Genomic DNA, 24,726 nt, shown 5'->3' with positions numbered 1-24,726 from the left:
GTTATTTTTTGCATTTTGAAATAATTTTTACTTGTTCCATCCTATTGATTGTTAACGAACGTGCTCAAAGATATTTTAAATTTTAACATGCATTTTATTAAATGTACAGTGTCATCAAAAATAATGCTATTTTAGTATTAATTTTATTTATGTGTATAATCTTTTAATTTCTGTAAGTATTGTAAATCTAAGTGTACGTCAGTGTTTTGAAATGTTTGTTTTTTACAGTTACTCCCGATGAAGCCATCAAATAAATGGCGAAATATTGAGCTTTAGAAAAAACAAAGATTTTTTATTTAATATAGACCACATACCTGATATTTCCAACATATTTATATATATATATATATATATATATATATATATATATATATATATATATATATATATATATATATAGATATTTTACAATAACTGTTTGTTCTTAATCTTGTGCATTTTAGAATCTTAAGAAAGGCAAGGATTTCCTGCCGAAACGTTGATTTCTATGGAAAATAAAATCTAGTTCCACATGTAATATAATTTATTGAACACAGACTTAGTCTGTCAGATAACCAAGCGCCCCAAGTGGACGAATCGCATTTACTTCACTGTGAACAATTATTCAAATCCTGACCAGAATACAAAAAGACTAACGTACTAGTTAAAATCTAAATAGATCTGCTACTTAGACTAGAATACGCTGGTGTATCAGACCGACTTATACATGAGCAAAATGGAAGGATAAGGGGCTTGCGTTTTGGTGTATATAATATATAAAAATAAGCTTATGATTAAATTAATCGTTTGGAACTATGGAACCCATTTGTTGAGATGTGTATACTTAAGAAACTGAATACGGTAACGTGAATGTGTGTAAATAATTCCTTTGCACAATTTAGAATAGGAAGGAAAAGCTCGACATATCTGCTCGAGGAGCAAAGTTCGCATTTACTGATGATGTAGATTCAATACGCTGCAAATACTAATGAAAGGTTGTTTGCCATTGTTGATTAATTATAGTAGCCTAAATTTTAAACCTCTCATTATAGATACAAAGAACTTTTTAAAAATTGTAATATGAATATACATATAAATCTACTGATTGAAAAATAGAAACTTAATTTTATGTCGAAATAAAATAGTAAGACTATAATTTAATGTATAGAACCATCGAAAAAAAATGTTAATCGAGATGGGCCATGGAATCACGTAAATAGACGGCTCGGTGATAGCCTAGTGACCACGCTGTATGACATAACAATTGTGGTTTAATTTTGAATGACGTAATTTATAAATTTTATTTCATTACTGATAGAATATATAACAATATAAGCAAAAGGGTTTAAGCCCGTTTTATTTAATTTTCTTTAGAATTGTGTTGTTAACAGATCAAATAATCCGGTATATACAAGTTAGGTTATATATAATTATTGTTTACATGTATTATGAATTTCTTATGTGGAAGTGACTAACTATTTTTAAAAAGGGAGGATTATTCCAAGGCCTGCTTTAATTACATTTTATTTCAATGGCTTGTTATACACCAAAAATGATATATTCAGTAATGCCTCACTTACTTTCCTTTGGAACAAATATTGCCCGCTTCGTTCTGTAGTTCTTCCAGGCCAGAATGAGAGAGTAATCTTAAGCTATAAATAAATTTGCTGAACAAATTAGCAAGCTCCATCCTATCTGCCATTGCATCCAACTCACAAAGCAATTTCAGTGCCTGCGTTGATTGTTCTATATGATTGGTCGTAGGTTTTGTAGAGATAATGTTTTCAAAAGTTAATGAAACTCTTCTTGTTATTTCATTTTCATCCACTGCTGGTACTGAATTTTCGTGTATAAGAACAAGATTTTGGGTGACCGTTGTAATAGCGCCTTGGTCGTAGTTGGAGAAGGGTTGAAGTAAGTAACTCTCTTGACACGAAATTTCTTTGTAGATATTGCGGTCAATAGACATGAGACAATTACTTGTTGATTTAAGTATGCTGTCCTTGTGGATATTCTGAAATAATATAGATAATAGTGAAAATATTGGTGATGATTTTTAACCGTAGTATAACTAATCTCTTCGATGATTGTACACGTATAAGATATATCTTAGACACCAAACAGACCAACAAAGTTGATAAACAACGTTGAAAAGTTACCTTTTCTTAAAGGGAGACAACAAATATTCATGTTTTTAGGTAGATTTTAATTACAGCGATAAGTCAGTAACTGTTTAATTAATTAAAATAAAATAAACTTAGAGGAAAATAAAATTATATCATAGTAAAATGAAATAAAATTAAAGTAGAATAGAATAAAATTAAAGTAAAATAGAATAATGCTAGAGTAAAATAAAATAAAATTTGTTTAAAATAGAATAAAATTATGGTAAAATAGAATAAAATTTAAGTAAAATAGAATAAAATTAGAGTAAAATAGAATAAAATAGGAGTAAAATAAAATAGAATTCTGGTACAATTGAATAAAATTGAAGTGAACTAATAGTTAGTAAGCCTGAAATAGAATAAAATTAAAGTAAAATAAAATAAAATAGGAGTAAAATTGTACAAAGTTAGAATAAAATAAAATAAAATTAGAGTAAAATAAAATTAAATTAAAGTAACAGAATAAAATTAGAATAAAATTAAAGAAAATTAGAAGAAAATTCTAGATCAATAGATAAAATTCTAGATCAATATATTAATTAGAGTAAAATATACTAAAATTGTAAAAAAAATAAAATTATAAGGTAGAGGCACCAGTATCTGACACTCTAAGGCCAGAAAGAAACATTTTCTGATATTAAAACATTAATTTTACTCAGATTTTTTTGTTCTCTTAAGCAAAATGTATAGTTAAGTTTATTATTTATTGTACATGTGAAAGGAGATTTGATTTAAATAAAAATTGCCAAAAAATTTATTTTTAAATACATGTTTTGTCCCCAATACCTGGTATTGCAAATTTTGCAGAATCCAAAAAAATACCCAATACCTGACATATCAAAAAAGGTATTTAAATAAAAAAAATTTACTTATTTTTTCAAATATCTAATTAAAACAGGAAAACTTTATTATTTCTGGAACTCTGTACATTCCACGATTATTTAAACTTGCTGGTTCGTTGATCTTCTTCACAATATCAGTATGATCATACCATATCGCATCCTCTTTTTTGGCCATTTCCACGAATTAAAGTTGCTGTTTACCATAACACTAACAAACGCCTTATTTTCTTCTACTTCTTTTATTTTTCTCGGGTAGTGTTGATCTTCATAAATAACAATAACATGGTCACCCTCTTTTAAATAAGATTTGTTAAATATTGGAACAATAGCTGGAATGTCATCACCACTATCAGATTCCAAATTTAATTGCTCATCAGATAGAGATGTTTCAGAATCCGAATTTTCCTTGAAATTTCGTTTTGTTTTTTTTTTATTCAAAATCTTTTGTTCATTAAAATCTGAATTTTCCTTGTAATTCCGTTTTGTTTTTTTTTCTTGCAAAATCTTCTTTTCGTATCGTTTTCGTTTTCTCTCTTGCTTTTCCTGTTCTTTGAATTCTTTGTCCATTTTTTTCTTTAAATTGAATTGTTTCCACTGAGTGGAAGTTGCAACAGAAGGCAACTTTTCACCGACTCTTTTTTTCGTTTCTTTAGAACATGGTTTGTCCGGCGAAAACAATGCCTTCTTAAATAAAGTTGGAATTTTTCCATCAATTGGTATATATATTTCTGGCGATTTTTCAAGGAGACTCTGTTGTAAGTTTTCTAAAGTAGTTGTGTTATTAACATTAAAATCGAGTTCAACAACTGCAACATCGCCACCTGGTGGATTATTATCCGTATCAAAATGTGGTTGTGGATCTTTATCTGTATTGCATTTATCCATGCTGTTCTTCTTGTTATCTGAACGGTCTTTTTCTGTTATTCAGATTTCAGGGTCACTTAATTTGGGACCGATAAATGTGCCAAACTTGAAAAAGACTTAAATGTTGTATATTTCCGTTCCACGTATCTCAGTCTTCTGCATTAAATTCTTGTAACAAGACAGGGTCAATGTAGGTCTCTAACATTTGTTGAAATGTTTTTTCTTGTATAGTTTCTTCTACGAGGAATGGATTATTGTGAGTTTCTGTATTATCTGACTTAAAATATTTTTGGAAGTTGATTGTATCGGCGTTGAATGGGCACAAACCGGCAGCACGAAAACCATTCAATATAAATGACCAGAGACCAATAACAGAGAGATTGAATACCGACGAAGAGAAAAAGAAAATAGAAATAATAGCAAATACAACCTTAAAAGTCAGTGACATTTGCGAAAGATTTTCAAATCTGAATACAATGCAAGGAGTAATATCTCATGACATTATATTTACAGACAACTGCAAAAAAGAGAGGTAAATGCGAAATAACTCACCCATCAAGAATTGGGGATACGTTGCAAAGACTAATAAAGGATGCTCAAAAATTATACTATGCAGAAGAGATAAAAACGCTGAAGAGTGGAAAACACTTAACGGGAGAAGTAAAATATTAAACATAGTCTATGTCGATAAGCATGGCATATTACGGGTTACAGGGAGACTTTAGAACTCCGAATTAACACATGATGAAAATCATCCCTTAATTATACCCCACAAAAGCAAATCAAGTAAAGTAATAATACAACATTGCCATACAAAAACGTCGCATGAAGGCCTACAACAAACTCTGCACTACACATAAAAAAAGATTTTTTATCACGCACGGGAAAAGAGCAGTGCGAGAAGAAATAAACACTTATGAAATCGGCATCACCAACAGACACCGTAACAACATTAGAAACGAATTTTCACTTTATAACAGCGTATATGCCACATTTCGGAGGTCTAGGGAGGTTTATTAAAAATTTTTGGAACAGTTGGAGACATGACTACTTGTCAAATCTACAACAGTATATAATTGGCAAAAACCCGTCACAACCCTAAAAAAAGAAGAAGTAGTGATAATAAAGTAAGACGATACTTCGCCGAGGAAATGGCCACTAGCGAAGATAATCGAAACACATCCCGGAACCGAAGGTTTTTGAAAATGTCGTCTCCGGTGTAATTAATAAACGTATGAAAAACTGATTGCAACTTGGTGCAAGTTTCCATGTTTATTAATTTGTCCAACTATTGCGCAATATGGTGTTATATTGCGTAGTTGGCCGGTACGCTCTTATTGTGGCATTATCTTGAAGAGACAATGCCATTGTGGTTTTATTAGGTGGTTGAAATAAAACACATTCTTTTTAAGAAGAAAAAAACTCAGATTCAGAGTCTTAGAAAGAAACAGAGCCCTTCGAGCAAAGTGCTCTAGGGAGCTACCCTACACGGGTAAAACCATGAGTTAGACACTACTATCACAACTGACTTGAGATCCGAAAATGTCCCATATTTAAAGATAAATTAACTTTTATATGAAACCTTTTCATTTCTCAACCAATTAAATTTAATTATATGTTCCAGAAGGAAGGGCGATGAACATCGAAGTGCGTGATTGGTGGCACTTGATGACATCCCCCCTGCTTTGGAGACTCTGAGGCTGATAAAAAAAGATGATTTTATTAAAAAACTTAAGAAAACAATTTTTTTTTACAAATCACATATAGAAAAGAAAAAAAATGCATAAAATATATCAAATATAACATGAAATATATCAAAATGAATATGTCTATATTGTCAAATTACTTACAAGTCCTCTAACACACACTACACTCGCGTAGCGCGCACTTACACTGCACAAAAACACTCACAGGCGGTGGTCGGTGTTGTTGACAGCATCTGCAGGTCTATCCTCGACGACGTGCTCTCGTTCTACGGCGGCTTCGTCCTCTCTAGCTGTACGTTTCCCATCTGCATGTCGCCGGTGTGTCGTAGGCGAGTTTGCCTGGGCCTCCGTGGTGCTCTGGACCACATAATGGTAGGGCAGGCAGTGACTGGCTACTGCGGAGACATCCATTGCATCAGGTACTTAGCATCAAGTAGGCTGGCTCGTCGGAGATGTGGCACATCGACGGTTTCAGGGCTGTAGAAGGTGGATATCGGCATGTTAGTTTGGTGTACTAACATCCGATGCTTCTCCCCGCTGTTTTCTTGAGTGGTTTTGATGCAGGCATCGTGTTGGAACTGTTTGCGATTTTCGATCGCGGAGCATGAGAACTCTAACATCTCGGAGTCGTGGTAGAGTTCGTTGAAGGTTGGGCGCCATGTCGTCTCCGGTGTAATTATTAAACGTATTAAAAACTGATTGCAACTTGGTGCAAGGTTCCATGTTTATTAATTTGTCCAACTATTGCGCAATATGGTGTTATATTGCGTAGTTGGCCGGTACGCTCTTATTGTGGCATTATCTTGAAGAGACAATGCCATTGTGGTTTTATTAGGTGGTTGAAATAAAACACATTCTTTCTAAGAAGAAAAAAACTCAGCTTCAGAGTCTTAGAAAGAAACAGACCCCTTCGAGCAAAGTGCTTTAGGGAGCTACCCTACACGGGTAAAACCATGAGTTAGACACTACTATCACAACTGACTTGAGATCCGAAAATGTCCCATATTTAAAGATAAATTAACTTTTATATGAAACCTTTTCATTTCTCAACCAATTAAATTTAATTATATGTTGCAGAAGGAAGGGCGATGAACATCGAAGTGCGTGATTGGTGGCACTTGATGACAAAAGCAATCGTAACTGTTCAAAAGGCGAACGGAAAAGTAAATATTCTTCCTATACATAAGTTGACACCAATAGTACGAGAGCCCACCTCACGAAACACAAACAAAAGCACGTATTATGTGGAAAAAATGTATGTTTTGTATACTATTTTTAGTATTTTTTAAACATTCAAACGCAGACTTGAACAAGATTTGTGCCCCTTCCCCCGGATTATATTCAGAGCATCTTAGCGATGTATATATAGATCAATGGATATGTAGAATAAAAACTCATCTAGAAAAGAAAAGAATTTTAGATGGTGAATGGACGATAGATTCAACGGTAGAATCTCTGGAAGATATGAATAAGGCAAGCAATATAATAAATTGTGAATCACTATCGAGGCAGCTTAAAGAAGAACAAGAATGGGCAAAAATGATAAGTAGAGTATTGGATCTGGAAGTTAAAAAAAGGTCGAAAAGGGGACTTCTGGGAATAGTCCTGACATCATCATTTGAAATAAACGATGAAGTATACAAGGACATCGATCCCTTGGATCGATGTCCTTGTATCGAAATCAGAAGAAAATAATAAAAAATTTAAAACATCACACGAAGTAAATGTTTATTCTAGTAGTAGATTCGAATAATTCTACAGAAGAAAGAATAAATGAACATTAAAACAGGTTCCGAGAAGCACTGATAAAACGAACCAAGAAAATGTCTTAAGACCTAAATGATGTCTCATATAGAGCTGACACATTAGAAAAAGAGTGCATATGACTGAAAGTGGAAGTGGCCTATGACTGTGCAATGGAATATGCAAGAGAATATACGAACACATAAGAAAAAATATTAAACCTTCATAACAATCGTAGACACTTCATACATAGTATAAAACCCGGACAAATAGAGTTAATTATGTTGAATGCTACAAAGTTCCTTCCACAAGGAGTAAATATAAGAAGACAGCCAATAATAGATAAGGTCGTACAAAATGAAGAAAGAGACATCTTCGTTATAGGCTATTTTCTAATAATTGACAACACTAGATCTAACCTAATAAGTCACATCTCTTCTGTTTTCGTTGAAAATTGGCGTTGTTCGCTCCTTGTTGGTCCCAAGTGATCTACTTGCAGTAGATTATAATAGTATACACTATTTTGAAGTGACATATGTAGATAAAGAAATGTGTATAGAACTAAACAAAGGAGAGTTGACATTTTCACCTATGGCAATAATCAATATGGATACCCAGCCGAACTGGATCTTAAATAAATTATATGATAGAATTCCAAACACCACCTTTAATATAGTAGAATAAATGATAAAGGACGCCAGTTCGATCAAAATGAGCACACCGAACCTCTGGAAAGTCATTTCACCATACGCTATAAATTTAACTATAATATGCAATGATTCTCGGTCTGAGCATATAATTAATAAAACGAGTTTTATAAAGCTGTCACCAGAATGGGTTGCTCAGACCCGGATCATAACATTACTCACATCCAGTCATGGATTGCATACAGCAATTGGAAGTTACTTAAAGACTAAAATCCACAAGGAATCTACGTTCCTGTATTTGGCTGTATACCATATATTAAAAAATTAATTAAAATCCTTTGTAAAAGGTATATATTTAAAATCCCAAACGGACTGTGTTAGACAGAACGTTTTCGGAATACATCATTCCATCATCGGTGTCTAGGAGTACGCCCCGAAGAACTTTCGGGACAGTCTCACCTAGATTAGTTTCACTTAATTAACTTAAAATAAAATTAGAGTAAAATAAAACAAAATTGGAGTAAAATAGAATAAAATTTATGTGAAATAGAAGAAAATTCTAGAGCAATAGAACAAAGTTAGAGTGACATATAATAAAATTAGAAAGGAATAAAATACATTTAGACTGAATAGAATAAAATTACAGTAAAATAAAATAAAATTTAAGTAAAATAGAATAAAATTTTGGTACAAAAATTAGAATGAAAAATGATAAAATTAGAGTGTAATAAAATACAATTAGACTAAAATAGAATAAAATTGGAGCAAAATAGAATTAAATTAGAGTAAAATGGTATCAAATTGGAGTAAAATAGAATAAAATTATAGTACAATTAAATGAATTTAGAGTAAAGTAGAAGAAAGTTCTACCGCAATAGAATCATATTAGAATAAAATGTAATAACATAAGAGAGAAATAGAATACATCTAGACTGAAATAAAACAAAAATAGAGTAAAATATAATAAAATTAGAGTGAAATACCGTACAATTAGACTAAAATAGAATAACATTAGAGTAAAACAGAATAAAAATAATGTAAAATATAATAAAATTAGAGTGCAATAGACTAAAACTTGAGTAAAATAGAATTACGTTGAAATAAAATAGAATAAAATTAGGGTAACATCGAGTAAAATTACAGTAAAATAAAATAAACTAAAATGAAAGTGAAATATAATCAAATTAGAAAAAACTAAATACATCTAGACTAAACTAGAATAAAATTAGAATAAAATAAAATAAAATTAAAATGAAATTAAGGTAATATAGAATAAACTTTAAGGTAAAATAGCACAAAATTAGAGTAAAGTAGAATATAAGTCTAGTCCAGAATAAAATTAGAGTGAAGTAGAATACAATTAGCCTAAAATAGAATATAAAATTAGAGTAAAATATATTGATTGAAATAAAATATAATAAAATTAGATGTAAATCGACTAAAATTGTCGTTTAAGTAAATAAAATCAAATTAGAGTAAAATAGAATAAATTAGAATAAAGTAAAATTAGAGTACAATAAAATAAAATTAAAGTATAATCGAATAATGTTAGAGCAAAATAGAATAAAATTAGAGTAAAATAAAAGAAAATTCTGGTGTAATATAATAAAATTATAGTTAAATATGATAATATAAGAGTAAAATAGAATAAACTTAGAACAAAATAGAATAAAATTCTAGTACACTATGTAGAATAAAATTAGAGTGAAATACCATACGATTAGACTATAATAGAATAAAATTAGAGTAAATGGAATAAAATTAAAGTAAAATAATATAAACGTAGAGTAAAATATAATCAAATTAGAGTGAAATAGAATACAATTCGACTGAAATAGAATTAAATTCGTGTAAAATAGAATAATATTGGAGTAAAACAGAATAAAATTAATATAAAATATAATAAAATTGGAGTGCAATAAACTAGAACTGGAGTAAAATAGAATTAAGTTAAAGTAAAATAAAATAAAATAAGAAAAAAATAGAATAAAATTAGGGTAAAATCGAATAAGATTACAGTAAAATAGAAGAAAATTCTAGAAGAATACAATAAAATTAGAGTGAAAAATAATCAAATTTGAAAAAAAAATTAAATACATCTAGACTAAACTAGAATAAAATAAATAAATTTAAATTGAAATAGAATGAAATTAAAGTCAAAGAGAATAAACTTTAAGTAAAATAGCATAAAATTAGAGTAAAGTAGAATATAATTCTAGTACAATAGAATTAAATTAGGGTGAAATATAGTACAGTTAGGCTAAAATAGAATAAAATGAAAGTAAGATATAATGATTAGAGTAAAATATAATAAAATCAGGCGTAAATCGACTAAAATTGTCGTTTAAGTAAATAAAAATAAATTAGAATAAAATTAGAGTGAAATACCGTACAATTAGACTAAAATAGAATAACATTAGAGTAAAACAGAATAAAAATAATGTAAAATATAATAAAATTAGAGTGCAATAGACTAAAACTTGAGTAAAATAGAATTACGTTGAAATAAAATAGAATAAAATTAGGGTAAAATCGAGTAAAATTACAGTAAAATAAAATAAACTAAAATGAAAGTGAAACATAATCAAATTAGAAAAAACTAAATACATCTAGACTAAACTAGAATAAAATTAGAATAAAATAAAATAAAATTAAAATGAAATTAAGGTAATATAGAATAAACTTTAAGGTAAAATAGCACAAAATTAGAGTAAAGTAGAATATAACACTAGTACAACAGAATAAAATTAGAGTGAAGTAGAATACAATTAGCCTAAAATAGAATATGAAATGAGAGTAAAATATATTGATTGAAATAAAATATAATAAAATTAGACGTAAATCGACTAAAATTGTCGTTTAAGTAAATAAAATCAAATTAGAGTAAAATAGAATAAATTAGAGTAAAGTAAAATTAGAGTACAATAAAATAAAATTAAAGTATAATCGAATAATGTTAGAGCAAAATAGAATAAAATTAGAGTAAAATAAAAGAAAATTCTGGTGTAATATAATAAAATTATAGTTAAATATGATAATATAAGAGTAAATAGAATAAAATTAGAATAAAATTCTAGTACACTATGTAGAATAAAATTAGAGTGAAATACCATACGATTAGACTATAATAGAATAAAATTAGAGTAAATGGAATAAAATTAAAGTAAAATAATATAAACGTAGAGTAAAATATAATCAAATTAGAGTGAAATAGAATACAATTCGACTGAAATAGAATTAAATTCGTGTAAAATAGAATAATATTGGAGTAAAACAGAATAAAATTAATATAAAATATAATAAAATTGGAGTGCAATAAACTAGAACTGGAGTAAAATAGAATTAAGTTAAAGTAAAATAAAATAAAATAAGAAAAAAATAGAATAAAATTAGGGTAAAATCGAATAAGATTACAGTAAAATAGAAGAAAATTCTAGAAGAATAGAATAAAATTAGAGTGAAAAATAATCAAATTTGAAAAAAAATTAAATACATCTAGACTAAACTAGAATAAAATAAATAAATTTAAATTGAAATAGAATGAAATTAAAGTAAAATAGAATAAACTTTAAGTAAAATAGCATAAAATTAGAGTAAAGTAGAATATAATTCTAATACAATAGAATTAAATTAGGGTAAAATATAGTAAGTTAGGCTAAAATAGAATAAAATGAAAGTAAGATATAACGATTAGAGTAAAATATAATAAAATCAGGCGTAAATCGACTAAAATTGTCGTTTAAGTAAATAAAATTAAATTAGAATAAAATTAGAGTAAAGTCAAATGAGGGTACAATAGAATAAAATTAAAGTATAATGGAATAATGTTAGAGTAAAATAGAACAAAATTACGGCAATATAGAATAAAATTAGAGTAAAATAGAATAAAATTAAAGTAAAATAGAATAAAATTGAAGTAAAGTAGAAGAAAATGATAGTAAAAAAGAATAAAATTAGAGTGAAATATGATAAAATTTGAGTGAAATAGAATACAATTGGAGTACAATAGAATAAAACTACAGTAAAATGAAATAAAATTAGAGTAAAATAAAGAAAATGCTACTACAAAAAAATAAAATTAGAGTAAAATATGATGAAATTAGATTGAAATAGAATACAATGAGACTGATATAGAATAAAATTAGAATAAAATACAACAAAACTGAAGTACAATAGAATGAAATTAGAGTAAAATAGAGTAAAATTGGAGTAAATTAGGATAAAATTAGAGTGAAATATAATAAAATAAAAGAGAAATAGAATACATTTAGACTGTAACAGAATAAAAATAGAGTAAAGTAGAATAAAATTAAAGTAAAATTTTTATATTTAAATTTAAATATAATGAACTTAGAGTAAATATTTTTATTTTAAAGAAATACAACCCCGGGTTAACTTCAATCATCAGCCATAAGCGCTACTACATACAGTTAATGAAAGTGTAAATTTACACTTTCTTCTAATTACAGTGTCTTGAAGAAGGAATAAAAGAATTCCGAAAGCTCGATCAAAAGTCAAAGGAGTGTTTCTATAACATCCCGGCCAAACCTACTGACTGCAGCCCTAATAAACTGTGTTGTTTGTTTATGTCGATAGTCAATAATATCCAGTATTTCTTATATATATATATATATATATATATATATATATATATTTACTATATATATATATATATTTACTATATATATATATATATATATATATATATATATATATATATATATATACATGTGTTCGGATAAATTTTCGCGGTCAGATAAATGAAAATTACTGAGTTCTCGGGAAGAACCGCTTTGAGAATTTAAAGCTCGACTTTTCGGCACCCATTTTGTCGATTGTCACTCGACACTGAGGAGTAGGCAGATTGAGACCTCAGTGCCGTGTGACGGTTCTACTATTTATAGAGAACACGATACTGGTACGTCATGAGTGAGGGAAGTAGGCAGATTGAGACCCCGAACTCGAACTGAAACGTATCCTTCTTGAAAATGGCTCCAAAATGGGTGCCGAAGCGTCCTCATATTCCTACTCCTTTTATGTACAAGAAACCATAAAAAAACACTATGAACTCTATTCAGTCGTTCTAACAAAAAATAAATACTACTTTTCTTATAATTACTAAAAGTTTAGTAGGAAAATTGTAAAGAGAGGAATTTGGGAAATGATCGGAGAGTGTAGTCTAAAGAAATAAAAAAAAAATATATAAAGAACATTTTACAGAAAGTGTTTCTTTGAATAACAAAAAAGCGACTCATTCTTTATGCTCTTAAAAATTGATTTTTACTAAAATACTAAATATTTTTATTTTAAAGAAATACAAACCCCTTGAAAAATGGGTACAGCTTGCGACTGAATTGAAGAGTGCAACTTTGATCTAGCATCGCATCGTTCCAGATCTTTACTTTTCTCAATCATTAGTACCGTTTCCTTGACTCCGATAATCTTGTACACTGTCGGACATTTTCCTCTAACGTCTGTTTCATGGAGAGAATAGTCGAGATCTAATCTTTTCATCGAATTTTGTAACATGCTTAAAATTCCTTTCTTGAAGTTTAGTGACCACTCTGACTCCTCGTCTCTGGGACAGACTTCGTCAATAACACCATCCCGGAATGAAAATCTGATAAAAAATAAGAAATTTATTATCACTATAACTTTGCTGGAATTATCATACTAGGATTAAGAAAATTTCGCCAATATTAAAAAAAATGTTTTCAATTAAAAACAGTTTTAAATTAATTATATACAGTAAAAATAAATTAAGGAATACTTAATTACTGGTATTTATGTCCAAATGATATATTTAATTCTCGGTATTTAGAGATTTTAGATTTAAAGAAATCTAATTTATCTACACTTGAGTGCAAAAAAATCGACTCAAAATTATTTTGCGAAAGTCTATCTCTTGGTTCAATCTAAAAGGTGTAAATTTAATAATATTTATTGTACAATTATTATCCTCATTATTGAGTTTGAAAAAAGTTTTGATTTTTGGTAAATCGGGTGACGTATTACAAATAAATAATGCAACATGTAGAGAGGGGGTCAGAATTTGATTCATTGAAATCGACACGCACCGACTTAACGCGTTCGGTTAACATCGTAGGCATCAATTTCCATAGCGATGCACTAAAACATGAGTCAATTAAGTTCGCAACTGCATAACAAATGGATACCACATCTGTCAAAGCAGCTCAAGCAGTAGCATTATTGAGAGAAGACCTGAGCCAGAGGGCCGTGTCAAATCGACTAAATTTAAGCCAATCTGCTGTGTCCCGAGTATATCGTCGGTACCAATATACTGGTGATTATGTCCGCCGACAAGGAGGAGGCCGTAAACGAACAACAACAAAGAGAGATGATCGATTTCTTGTATCTAAATCTCTGAGAAATCGACATTTGACTGGTGCTAATCTCAAAGAAGAGCTTAGAGAGGTCCGAGGTGTGGTTACTAGCGTTTGGACAGTCAGAAGGAGACTTAAAGCAACCAACCTGACACCAAAAAGGGCAGCTACGAGTCCCAAGCTAACTGCAGCCCAGAAGTAAAGGCGACTAGATTTTGCTCGCGAACATCTGGATTGGGACGACTATCAATGGAGTCAGGTATTATTCTCCGACGAAAGTAGGATCTGCCTTCATGGCAAAGAAAAGAGGCGTCGAGTCTATAGAAGGCCAGGAGAACGATTTGCTCAATGTTGTATACGAGAAATTGTGTCATGTGGAGGCGGTTCTTGTATATTTTGGGCAGGCATTTCCATGGATGGGAAAACCGAGTTGGTTTTCGTGCCTGGTGGAGGACGTGGCGGAGGTTTAACGGCGAATCGTTACGTCAGAGATATTTTGGAGGAAATGTGGTTCCATACGTAGGATTTATTGGTGATGCCTTTATTTTATTGCATGATAATGCACGATGTCATACCGCACGAGTCACCACCACCTATCTGACTGACATCGGTATACCTACAATAAATTGGCCTGCGTTGAGCCCGGATATAAATCCAATAGAGTATGTTTGGGATTAGCTTAAACGAAGGGTTCGAAACAGAAATCATGCACCAAGGAGCATAATGGAATTGAGGGCTGCGCTTAATGATGAATGGGAAGCAATGCCTCAAGAATTTATTAGAAAAGTCATCCGATCCATGCGAAATCGACTGGAAAGTGTAATTAGGAATAGGGGTGGTAATTAATTTCGTAATTGATGATTTCTCTGTTCATTACGTCTTTCTTGAGATAGTTCCAATGATGAATATTTGAGAAACTCTGTTCGTATAGCATATTGTTTTTATAATGTGTCTTCCAAATAATGAAATAGCGGTTTTTGTAAGTTCAATAATAAAGTTACTGTTTGCACATTACATCTTGTTATTTTCATACTTCTTACATTAAAACAGAAGGTGTAATCTCAAATATCGCTTTTGAGTCGATTGTTTTGCACTCAAGTGTAGATTTTAATTCTTATTTTTAATTTCAACAAGCTGAAGATTGCTCACTGTGCCAGTTGTATCTTATTGATTACTTTTCTGGTAAAGGTCAATGTTTCTGCTCCATTCGTTAGAACTGGAAGTACACATTAATTAAAGACCGTTCCTTTCAAGCTCATGGGAATATCTGATCCAAAAACTTCCTTGAGTTTTTCGTACTCTGCTCATGTTAGTCTTATTCTCCTGTTTAACTCTGTTGTTTAATTGTCTCTTTCTAACTTAATCTCATGGCCCAGATACTACTTATAGGTATAAATTTGTTCAATTTTCATGCTATTAGTCGAAATACTTTTGGCCAGTACAAGGTTGGCCATGTATTGTGTTTTGGAAAAGTTAATTTTAAGTCAAACTCATGTACAAGAGCTCTGAAGGTCTTGAATAAGTTGACAGGCATGATCTACCCGGTCTACAATAAGGATTATGTCTTGTTTAAAAACTCCCCATTTATAATGTCTTCAATATTTTTCCAATTGTTGTTTCTCATGGCACTTTGTAATAAAGCGGTGAATAGTTTAGGAAAGATGTAGTCTTCTTGCCTAATACCCTTATCCAAGAAAAATGTGTTTGTGTTGCCATAGTACATTCTTACTGCAGCTATTGCGCTATTAGATATCGAAGAAGAATTGTGTACCTATGATCTATACAAAAATCTGTAAGTGCTCTTAACATTGAGCTATGCGGTTGTAAGTTAAATGCTTTCTCAAAGTCTACATTAATATCAATGACTTGTTATATTCTATAACTTTCTATATCAAGGATTTTATTAATTGTAGGTGGTCATTCGTTTCAAAGCCACACCTAAATCCGGCTTACTCTACTGGTTGGTGAAAATCTAGCTTAGATCCCAGTCTGTTATTAATTATTCTCATATAGAGCTTATATAAATGAGATAATAAGGTGATAGGTCTGTAGTTTTCAATTTCTGTTACAGTTCCTTTTTATGCTATATTATTATAAATCCACCATTCCATTTTTCTGGTGTAATTCCCTTAAAGAGGTAGCCAATATAAATTTTTTTTAAAGTTTTATGACGTATTTGCCTCCTAGTTTTATTATTTCACTCACACTGCCATCTTTTCCAGGTGTTTTGTTGTTCTGCATACCTTTAAATGCTGATTTAATTTTTCCTTCGGTAATATCTGGCAGTTCCTCTAATTCCTGATTTTGTATTGCTGGGATTTCTACCTCTGGAATGTGAGAATCACGACTATATAATGTTCTGTAGTTGTAGTATTAGCTTTTTTTAGTGTTAATGTTCCTTATGTCTTTTCTAACGGCATTTGAAATGATTTTGTTTAAATTCCTAAGCTCTAAAATATTTACCGTGTGCTTAACTTTCATGTTTTCTCTTCTTTCTTGGATAAAGTTTCTTGGATCTTCTATTTTTAATGTTTCCTTGGCTTGGCACTTTTTTGCATGTTTTGCTGTAGGTTACTCTCTATTTTTCCTGGTATGCCCTTGTGTTAGTAATCCCAGTGAATGTGACATTTTAAGTCCCTGTTGCCATATTTCTGATTTTCTTCTTTACGTTCAAGACTATCTCCGCTCTTACCATTGTATGGTCACTTCCGGTTGAAAATTTATTTAATACAGTTACGTCTTGAACAGCGCCTGTCTTGTTAGTAAATATAAAGTAGTTTAGGTTTTTGTTTTAGCCATGTTCTAATTACCAAGTCCATACTAATTGGGAACTTTTAAAATTATTTTTCATGAGATATAGCCTGTGTTGCAGCCTTTGGAAGACGTTTGAAGACTTCAGTAAAACGGGAAATGTGCTCGTGAATGGCAGGGAAATATACTATGATGTTGTCCATATAGACAAGACATCGTTTGTTCAAAATGCCTAAAAGAATATTGTTCATGACACGCTGGAATGTGGATGGTGCATTTTTAAGTCCAAAAGGCATACGAGTAAATTCATAGTGTCCGTTTTCAATGAAGAAGGCTCTTTTGGGAATGTCTTTAGGATCGATTTCAATCTGATGAAACCCGAAGGCAAGATCGAGAGTTGTGAAATATTGACACTTTCCAAGCTGGTCTAAGAGATCGGAGATAGAAGGAAGATGGTATTTATCGTCTATGGTACATTCATTGAGCTTGCGGTAGTCTATTACTACTCGCCATTTTTGTTCTCATGATTATCAAAAGCACCCAATTTGCCAGGAAAAACATATATAAGGTATCATGGAGATCAAATGATGGAAGAACGAGGAACCAAATTGATCACGTATTAATTGATGGGAGGCATTCAAGTAGTATAATAGACGTAAGAACTAGACGGGGACCAGATAGTGATACAGACCAGTTCCTAGTAAAGGCCAAGCTCAGAACTGGAATCTCAACACAAACAACAGACAAACAGATGAAGATCGAAAGATGGAATGTGTCTAAATTGGAAGAAGAAGAGGGAAAGAGACAATACCAACTAGAATTGAGAAACAGATTCCAGGTGTTAGAAACGAAAGAAAATGAAAGAGAAAATATAGACCAGAAATGGCACTCCATTAAAACGATCATTACAGAAACAGCAGAGAAGTGTATAGGTCGGAAGAGAAAATCAAAAAGAAATAAATGGTTTGATGAAGAATGCGAGGATACCTTAAAAGAAGCAAACAAAAGAAGAATCGACTACCTAGCAAACCCGACGGATGAAAAGCGTGAACAATACAATAGAGAGAGAGCCATAGCCAGAAGAACAGTAAGGAGAAAAAAAAGACAACATTTACAACAACAAATTGAAAAAGTAGAACTTGAACACAGAAGTAAGCAAAATAAAAAATTCTACAAAGAAGTAAGACAACATAAGAAAGGTGCATATATAAGAACACCGAACTTTGTGAGAGATAAAAATGAGCAAATGATTACAGCTGAAAATAAAATAATCGAAAGATGGGCTGAATACTTTGAAAGTCTTCTAAATGTTCAGGTAGACGCGGATGGAAATAAAGCAAATTGTGAGTACCAAACGGCCGAGATAGAAGTACCCCCGTCAAGCCTGGAAGAAATTATCACGGCGATAGAAACCCTAAAAAATGACAAATCCCCGGGACTAGACTATATTGATGCAGAACTGATTAAAAAAGGAGGGCATGAACTTAGAACTAAAATACACCAATTAATGAAAGAAGCCTGGGAACAAGAAATAATGCCAAAAGAATGGAGTGGCTGTATTATCGTGCCAATACATAAAAAAGGCAGAAAGGATACATGTGGCAACTACAGGGGAATCTCACTAATCGGTACTACATATAAGATATTAGCTTCAGTTGTACTAAAACGATTACTGCCATATACAGAAGAAATTATTGGCGATTACCAATGCGGCTTTAGGCGTGGAAGATCAACAATCGACCAAATATTTACTATCAGACAAATGCTAGAAAAGTATTGGGAATATAATAAAGAAGTACACCAGATTTTCATAGATTTCAAACAAGCATATGATTCCATAGATCGCTTAAAACTGTGGAGTGCAATGATGGAGTTAGGCGTACCAAAGAAGCTGACCATGATTGCGCGAATGTGTGTCAACAATTCCTTTGCACAAATTAGAATAGGAGGCAAAACTTCAAAGGCTTTCGGCATAAGCACCGGACTCAGACAGGGAGACCCGCTGTCCCCATTACTATTTAACCTAGCATTGGAATATGCAATGCGAAAAATCTATACCAGAGTCAAACCAGACATAACTGCCAGAGGAGCAAAGATTATTCTCGCATTTGCAGATGATGTAGATGCAGTAGCACAGACAACACTGGAAGTTAAGGATATAGTATCGAACTTTGAAGAAGCAACACTAAGCGTAGGCCTGAAAATAAACGAAGAAAAAACTAAATACATGGTCGTATCAAAAAAGGAACGACAGCGAATAAGACAAAACATTACCATAAACGATCATAATTTTGAGGTGGTCAAAGAATTCAAATACCTAGGAGCAACAATTACCAGTAAAAACACAGGAGAACGGGAGGTTGAAATACGAATACTGGCGGGGAATAAATCATTCTTTGCCATTCAACATCTAATGAGGTCAAAGCTTCTCTCAAGGCGTGCCAAAATCCAAATGTACAAAACCATAATACGACCAGCAGTGACATATGGAAGTGAAACATGGACATTGAGAAAGAAATATATGGTCCTTGCAGGGACAGCGTGATAAATGAATGGAGGAGCAGATACAACAATGAAATAGAGACTCTCTTCGGGAAAGGAAACATCGTAAGATACATAAAAGCCAATAGATTAAGATGGACAGGCCACGTGGTACGGAGTGATGACGACAGACTGATTAGCAATGTGTTTTGGGAAAGACCAGATGGTAGAAGATCGACAGCAAGGCCTAGAAAAAGGTGGAAAGACGCAGTCAGGGAAGACCTGGAGAAGATGGAAGTAAGGCCATGGGAAATAATAGCACAGGATCGGAATCAATGGAAGCCAATAGTAAACGCGGCAAAAACTCACGAAGAGTTGTAAAAGCCAATGATGATGATGATGATTTTTGTTCTCCAAAAGAGTCATTTTTTTTGGGAACCACCCAAACAGTAGATGACCAAGGAGAAGTAGAGGGCCGGTTGATGCCTTCGTTGACGATCTTATTCACTTGAGATTTTACTTCCTCTTTGTGGACCTAAGGATATCTGTATCACTTAGTAAAAACGGGTTTGGTGTTATTGGTCTCAATTTGATGTTTGATCTCACTGGTGAAAGTGAGGTTGTCTCACTCTAAGTAAAATATGTCTTCATAATTAAGTCAAAGATTTGTAACTAGTTCTTGTTCTTCCTCGTTAAGATATTCTGTTCAAAGTCGAGATTTGATTTTGTTGGTTCGGTAAATTTTATCTGAGCAATAATTTACCAAATTATCTTTTGTCTAGAAATTTAGGATAGGGTAGTTCGAATAGAGTTTAATTACGATATCGGAAAAATTGATAATTTTGGGGATTGCTTTTACATTAACTACGGATGTCAGAAATTCTCCTTTTTCATTTACGTGTACTAACGCGTTGGGGATACGCTTTTTTGTGCAAAATTGCATCTGTATTCGACAGATGACATGTTAACTTGAATATTTGCTCGGCTTTGAGATCTATTTTATTCTGATTAGGGGGTTCATTGTTACGCGAATTAGTTTCTACTTTATAGAGAGGTAATGTTTTAAAGTTTTGTGAGTAGTTGTTTGTTTTTAGATCTATTCTAAACTAAAAAAAATTATAAAACTAAATACAAATATTGGGTTATGGATTGATTAACTAAATAATTAATTAAAATATAAATATCGAAATAATAAATAAAAAAATCGGAAAAGACACTGTCTGATTAGATGAATAATCGACAAAAATAATCGTTTAATGAAATGAGAATAAAATAAAATCGACGATTTACAGAATAACCGCCAAAAATTTATAATTAATAAAGTAAAAATATTCAAATTCAGCATCAACTTATTAATTGAAAGAATAATTAATATTGGAACATCGAACAGTATATAATGATAAAAAATAGCTGCTGAGTTTCTCACCATCAGCCAATAACATTCGTTTGTAACGGATATTTAGTTTGTTCCTTTTCTTTTTAATATAAACTTTTCAGCTGTCTTACATCATGTGTGATACCTAAGTATTTTGCGGAAAATGCATATGGTATTTGGACATTCTTTATTCTAATTGTAATGTTTTGGATTTTTTTATTTGTATAATTAACGTGAATTGATTTAGATTTATTTATTCTATAAATCTTCTTTATATCCTGTAATTCGGCTAAGTTTCCGAAATCCCGGCGGCGAGCATAAAGCTTATATTCTGGTAACAAATTTTTGTATATCCTTTCGAGTTCTTGGTTTTTGGAGAAAGATCCTTCTCGTCTGATTAATGTTTGAATCTCCGTGATATATCTATCTACTGGTTCGTTCTGTCTCTGTTTTCTGTTTCGGATTTCCTCTTCTAGTTGTAGCAAATATCCCCTGGGATAGAAAGCTTTTTTAAAATCTTCGCTGAAATCTGTCCATGACTTCAAATTTTGTTATTGTTTCTGTACCATAACAAAGCGTGGTCTCCTAATAATTCTGGTAATGCTCTTAGTAGATCTTGTTTATCGATCTCGTAGGCCAAGCTTAATTCGTCTATCCTTTCTAAGAATTCTATTGCATCCGAATGTTTCTTGTCGAAGTGTGTGTTCCACTTTCGTACTTGATTTAGCAATTCTGGTTGCCCCATTTGTTTCGTTATTGTTAATTCCTGTAATTGTCTTCAGATGCCCGAAATTTCCTGGGTCAGTGTGTCGGATTCTGTTCCCTTGGACGGTTTTTCTTTTGGGATTGTTCCTGTAGCTTCCTCGCGATTTTTAAAATAGGTTCTGAGTCGTGCTCTTAATTCGTCGACGGTTCCCTTGGGATCTAAGCCGCATTTTTCGGCCTCGCTCTGCAATTCCTCTTTGCAAAGTCGATTTATCCACGACGTACCTGTTACTGAGTCTGTGTCTTTATCTGTCGGCATGTTATTAATTAATAAGGGCCTGCGTAGCGCAAGCGGTAGAATGCTAGCCTCGCAAGCCGGTGGTCCGGAGTTCGAATCCCACCGCCGGCAAGAACATCTAGACATTTTAAAAAAATGTCTATAGGTCCCAGGTCGACTCAGCCTGAATAAAAATGAGTACCTTGGGTAAAACCAGGGGTAATAATAGACGGTTGAAGCGTAGCACTGGCCATGTTACCTTCCTTGTATACCGTAGGCCCTAGATATAGCAGACTACCCTGCTATACTCCCAAAGCCGCTACAGCGGTATAAAACGGGAGACTATTATTATGTTATTAATTTTTGCTCGGGCGCCAGTTTGTGATGGGTAGCTCTTTCGGGGCGACAGACTCAGTAAAACACAGGTTTGAAGTAAAAATAAATCTATTAATTTAGTATATCTACAATAAATAAAAATAAAAGGAATTCTACGTTGTATACTTATACAATGAATAAAACTAAAATGAATTCTACTGGATCCCGTGATGAACGAAGTCCTCGGCGAACGTCTATAAAAGAAAAGAAATTAATTAGTACTACTAATAAGAAACGAAATGGGGGAAATCGATCGCGCGCAGATTTATACTCGCTTTAGCTTCAATTCAGCGAAAGCTCCGAATATGCTCGCAAAACAAAATATTTAGCTGTGCAGACCCATGGCAATGTTCAATACACAATGCCGACAGGTTCCGCTTGGCTAAGGACAGAGTATAATCCTCAATACGGAAATCTCTCTGTCCCGGTTGATTCTGTGCAGATCCACGGTAATGCTCAATACGCAATACCGATGGGTTCCGCTTGGTTAGGGACAGAGTATGATCCTCAATACGGAACTCTCTCTATCCAGAATGGCTCGCAGGTTCACTACACCGGCGAGTCAGGGAGCCTAGAGCGCTAGCTACAAGACTGTCTAATTCCGCTATTCACACGCCTTAAATAGCCGTTCTGATTCCCACTTCGCCGTCACGTTGTAGAAGTGGATGCGCAAATATTGACACTCCCACGGTTCGAACTGTTAAACGATCAGAGCATCGTTACAATCTATTGTTTAGTTTAATTATGGTTTTCTTCATCTAGTCTGTCTAGAACCTGCTTCTCTTGAAGGCGCTCTAATTGGTGATTTAATCTATCTATATTATTGGTAGTTCTTGATTTAGTTTTGCTATTATTAGTGTATGGTCACTGTTGGTATCTGCCTCACTGTAACTCCTGCAATCGATTATTGCCTTATCATGTTTGCTTTTAATTAAGATATGATCTATCTGATTTTTTATTTTTCCATCGAGAGAAGTCCATGTTACCTTATAAATGTCTTTGTGATCAAACCTTGAGCTAGCTATCTTCATTTTGTTCTCTCTAGCAAATTCTATTAAGTTTTTCCCGTTTTCACTTGATTCCTTATGTAAACTTCGTCCTCCTCTTATTCTTCTATATATTTCCTCTTTTCCGACTTTCGCATTCATGTCACCAATGATTATCTTTATATCGTATTTCTGTATATTCCCTATTAGGGCGCTTAGCTTTTCGTAAAACTCTGTTTTGGCTTTTAAGTCTTCATCTTCAGTGGGCGCATATACATTAATGATACTTATCTTCCTATACTTTCCTCTGACTCTCAAGTAACATATTCTGTCTGATATTGGTTGAAAATTTATAACTGCTTTGTTTACTTTCTCCAACACCATGAATCCCAGTCCAAAATATCTCTTGGTTCTTCCACTCTTGAACAGTGTGCTCTTTCCTATTTTTATTATTTCATTTCCCAGTTGTTTATTTTTCCATAATTTGGTCTAAGTTTCTTAAAGTTCCCTGCTCATAAGTACCTCTCACATTCCAAGTCCCAATTTTTATTATATCCTTAGATTGTTGCCTTTCGTTTGTGTTTATTTTTCCGATTTCCATGGTCGTGTTCCTTTGCCTTGCCTTTTTGGTATAATATCTTTCCGGTTGTTTTTCTTCTACTAGTTTTTTGGCAAGTTTTCTGGTATTTTCTTTTAGTGGTTATTTTTATTTATCCCATATTCATTCTTTCCCATTCACGAACAACTTCTCATAGCCTATTTTTGTCTGTTTTCTTTTACTTTTTTCTTCTTTTGCTATTTTAACTATTTCTTTCTGTATTTCTTTTTCTTTTGCTTCAGATCATTATTTATGTAGATGCCATCTTTGTGGTACTTCAATTTACTTTTCATATTTATTATCTGAATTTTATCTGTGAAAGTTTCTGTTTCTATGGCATAGACTGTTTCTCCCATTTTGTTGCATTCCTCAGTTTTATTTGCGCCTGCAGTTCTTGTGATATGAATTTTTCCATGCTTTATTTTAATCTCTTTTTATCATTTGTATCTATTTTTAAACCCGATATAATCAAACTTTTATTTTTACTTGTTTTCTTCAGTTGTTCTATTCTGTCTTGTAATTTTTTCACATCGTTTTTTAATTTTCTGTTTTTCTCCTTTATCTCATTTGGTTGTTTATTAATTTCCATTTGTTCTTTTCTTATTTGCTTTATTTTATTTATTATTTCTTCTTTTTTTTCACTAGTTGTTGCATTATTTTAATCATGGCAAATTCTTTCTCTTCATTTCTCTCCGTGTCACTTTTAGAAGGTGTAGGCTTTGTCATTTTACTTCTTCTAAAATATTCATCCTGGTCTCATTCTTTTTTTTTTTGTTTTGGTATTCACTTTCCTATATTAATTAAACTTTTTTATTACAATACCAATTAATATTTATTAATTTAATTTAATTTTAATCTTAACTTTAATCTAATTTATTTTAAGCCCGG

At 31.9% G+C, this 24,726-nt stretch overlaps 1 protein-coding gene across 2 annotated transcripts in view; it reads right to left on the bottom strand.

The window, feature by feature from the left end:
- Window positions 1-24,726, bottom strand: part of Apoltp (Apolipoprotein lipid transfer particle) — a 1,459,665-nt gene that overhangs the window by 1,282,937 nt on the left and 152,002 nt on the right. For both annotated transcript variants that reach the window (XM_072546518.1, XM_072546519.1), the window contains exons 4-5: window positions 13,269-13,566; window positions 1,560-1,993 (exon numbers count right to left, since the gene is read on the bottom strand). In XM_072546518.1, the coding sequence (XP_072402619.1) occupies window positions 1,560-1,993; window positions 13,269-13,566 (732 nt within the window). The remainder of the gene's footprint in view (window positions 1-1,559; window positions 1,994-13,268; window positions 13,567-24,726) is intronic.

This window comes from Diabrotica undecimpunctata, chromosome 10, assembly GCF_040954645.1.
Source record: "Diabrotica undecimpunctata isolate CICGRU chromosome 10, icDiaUnde3, whole genome shotgun sequence".
Lineage (NCBI taxonomy): Eukaryota > Metazoa > Arthropoda > Insecta > Coleoptera > Chrysomelidae > Diabrotica > Diabrotica undecimpunctata.
The sequence above is the reverse complement of the archived record's forward strand: the minus strand, read 5'-3'. Positions and strand labels throughout refer to the sequence as shown.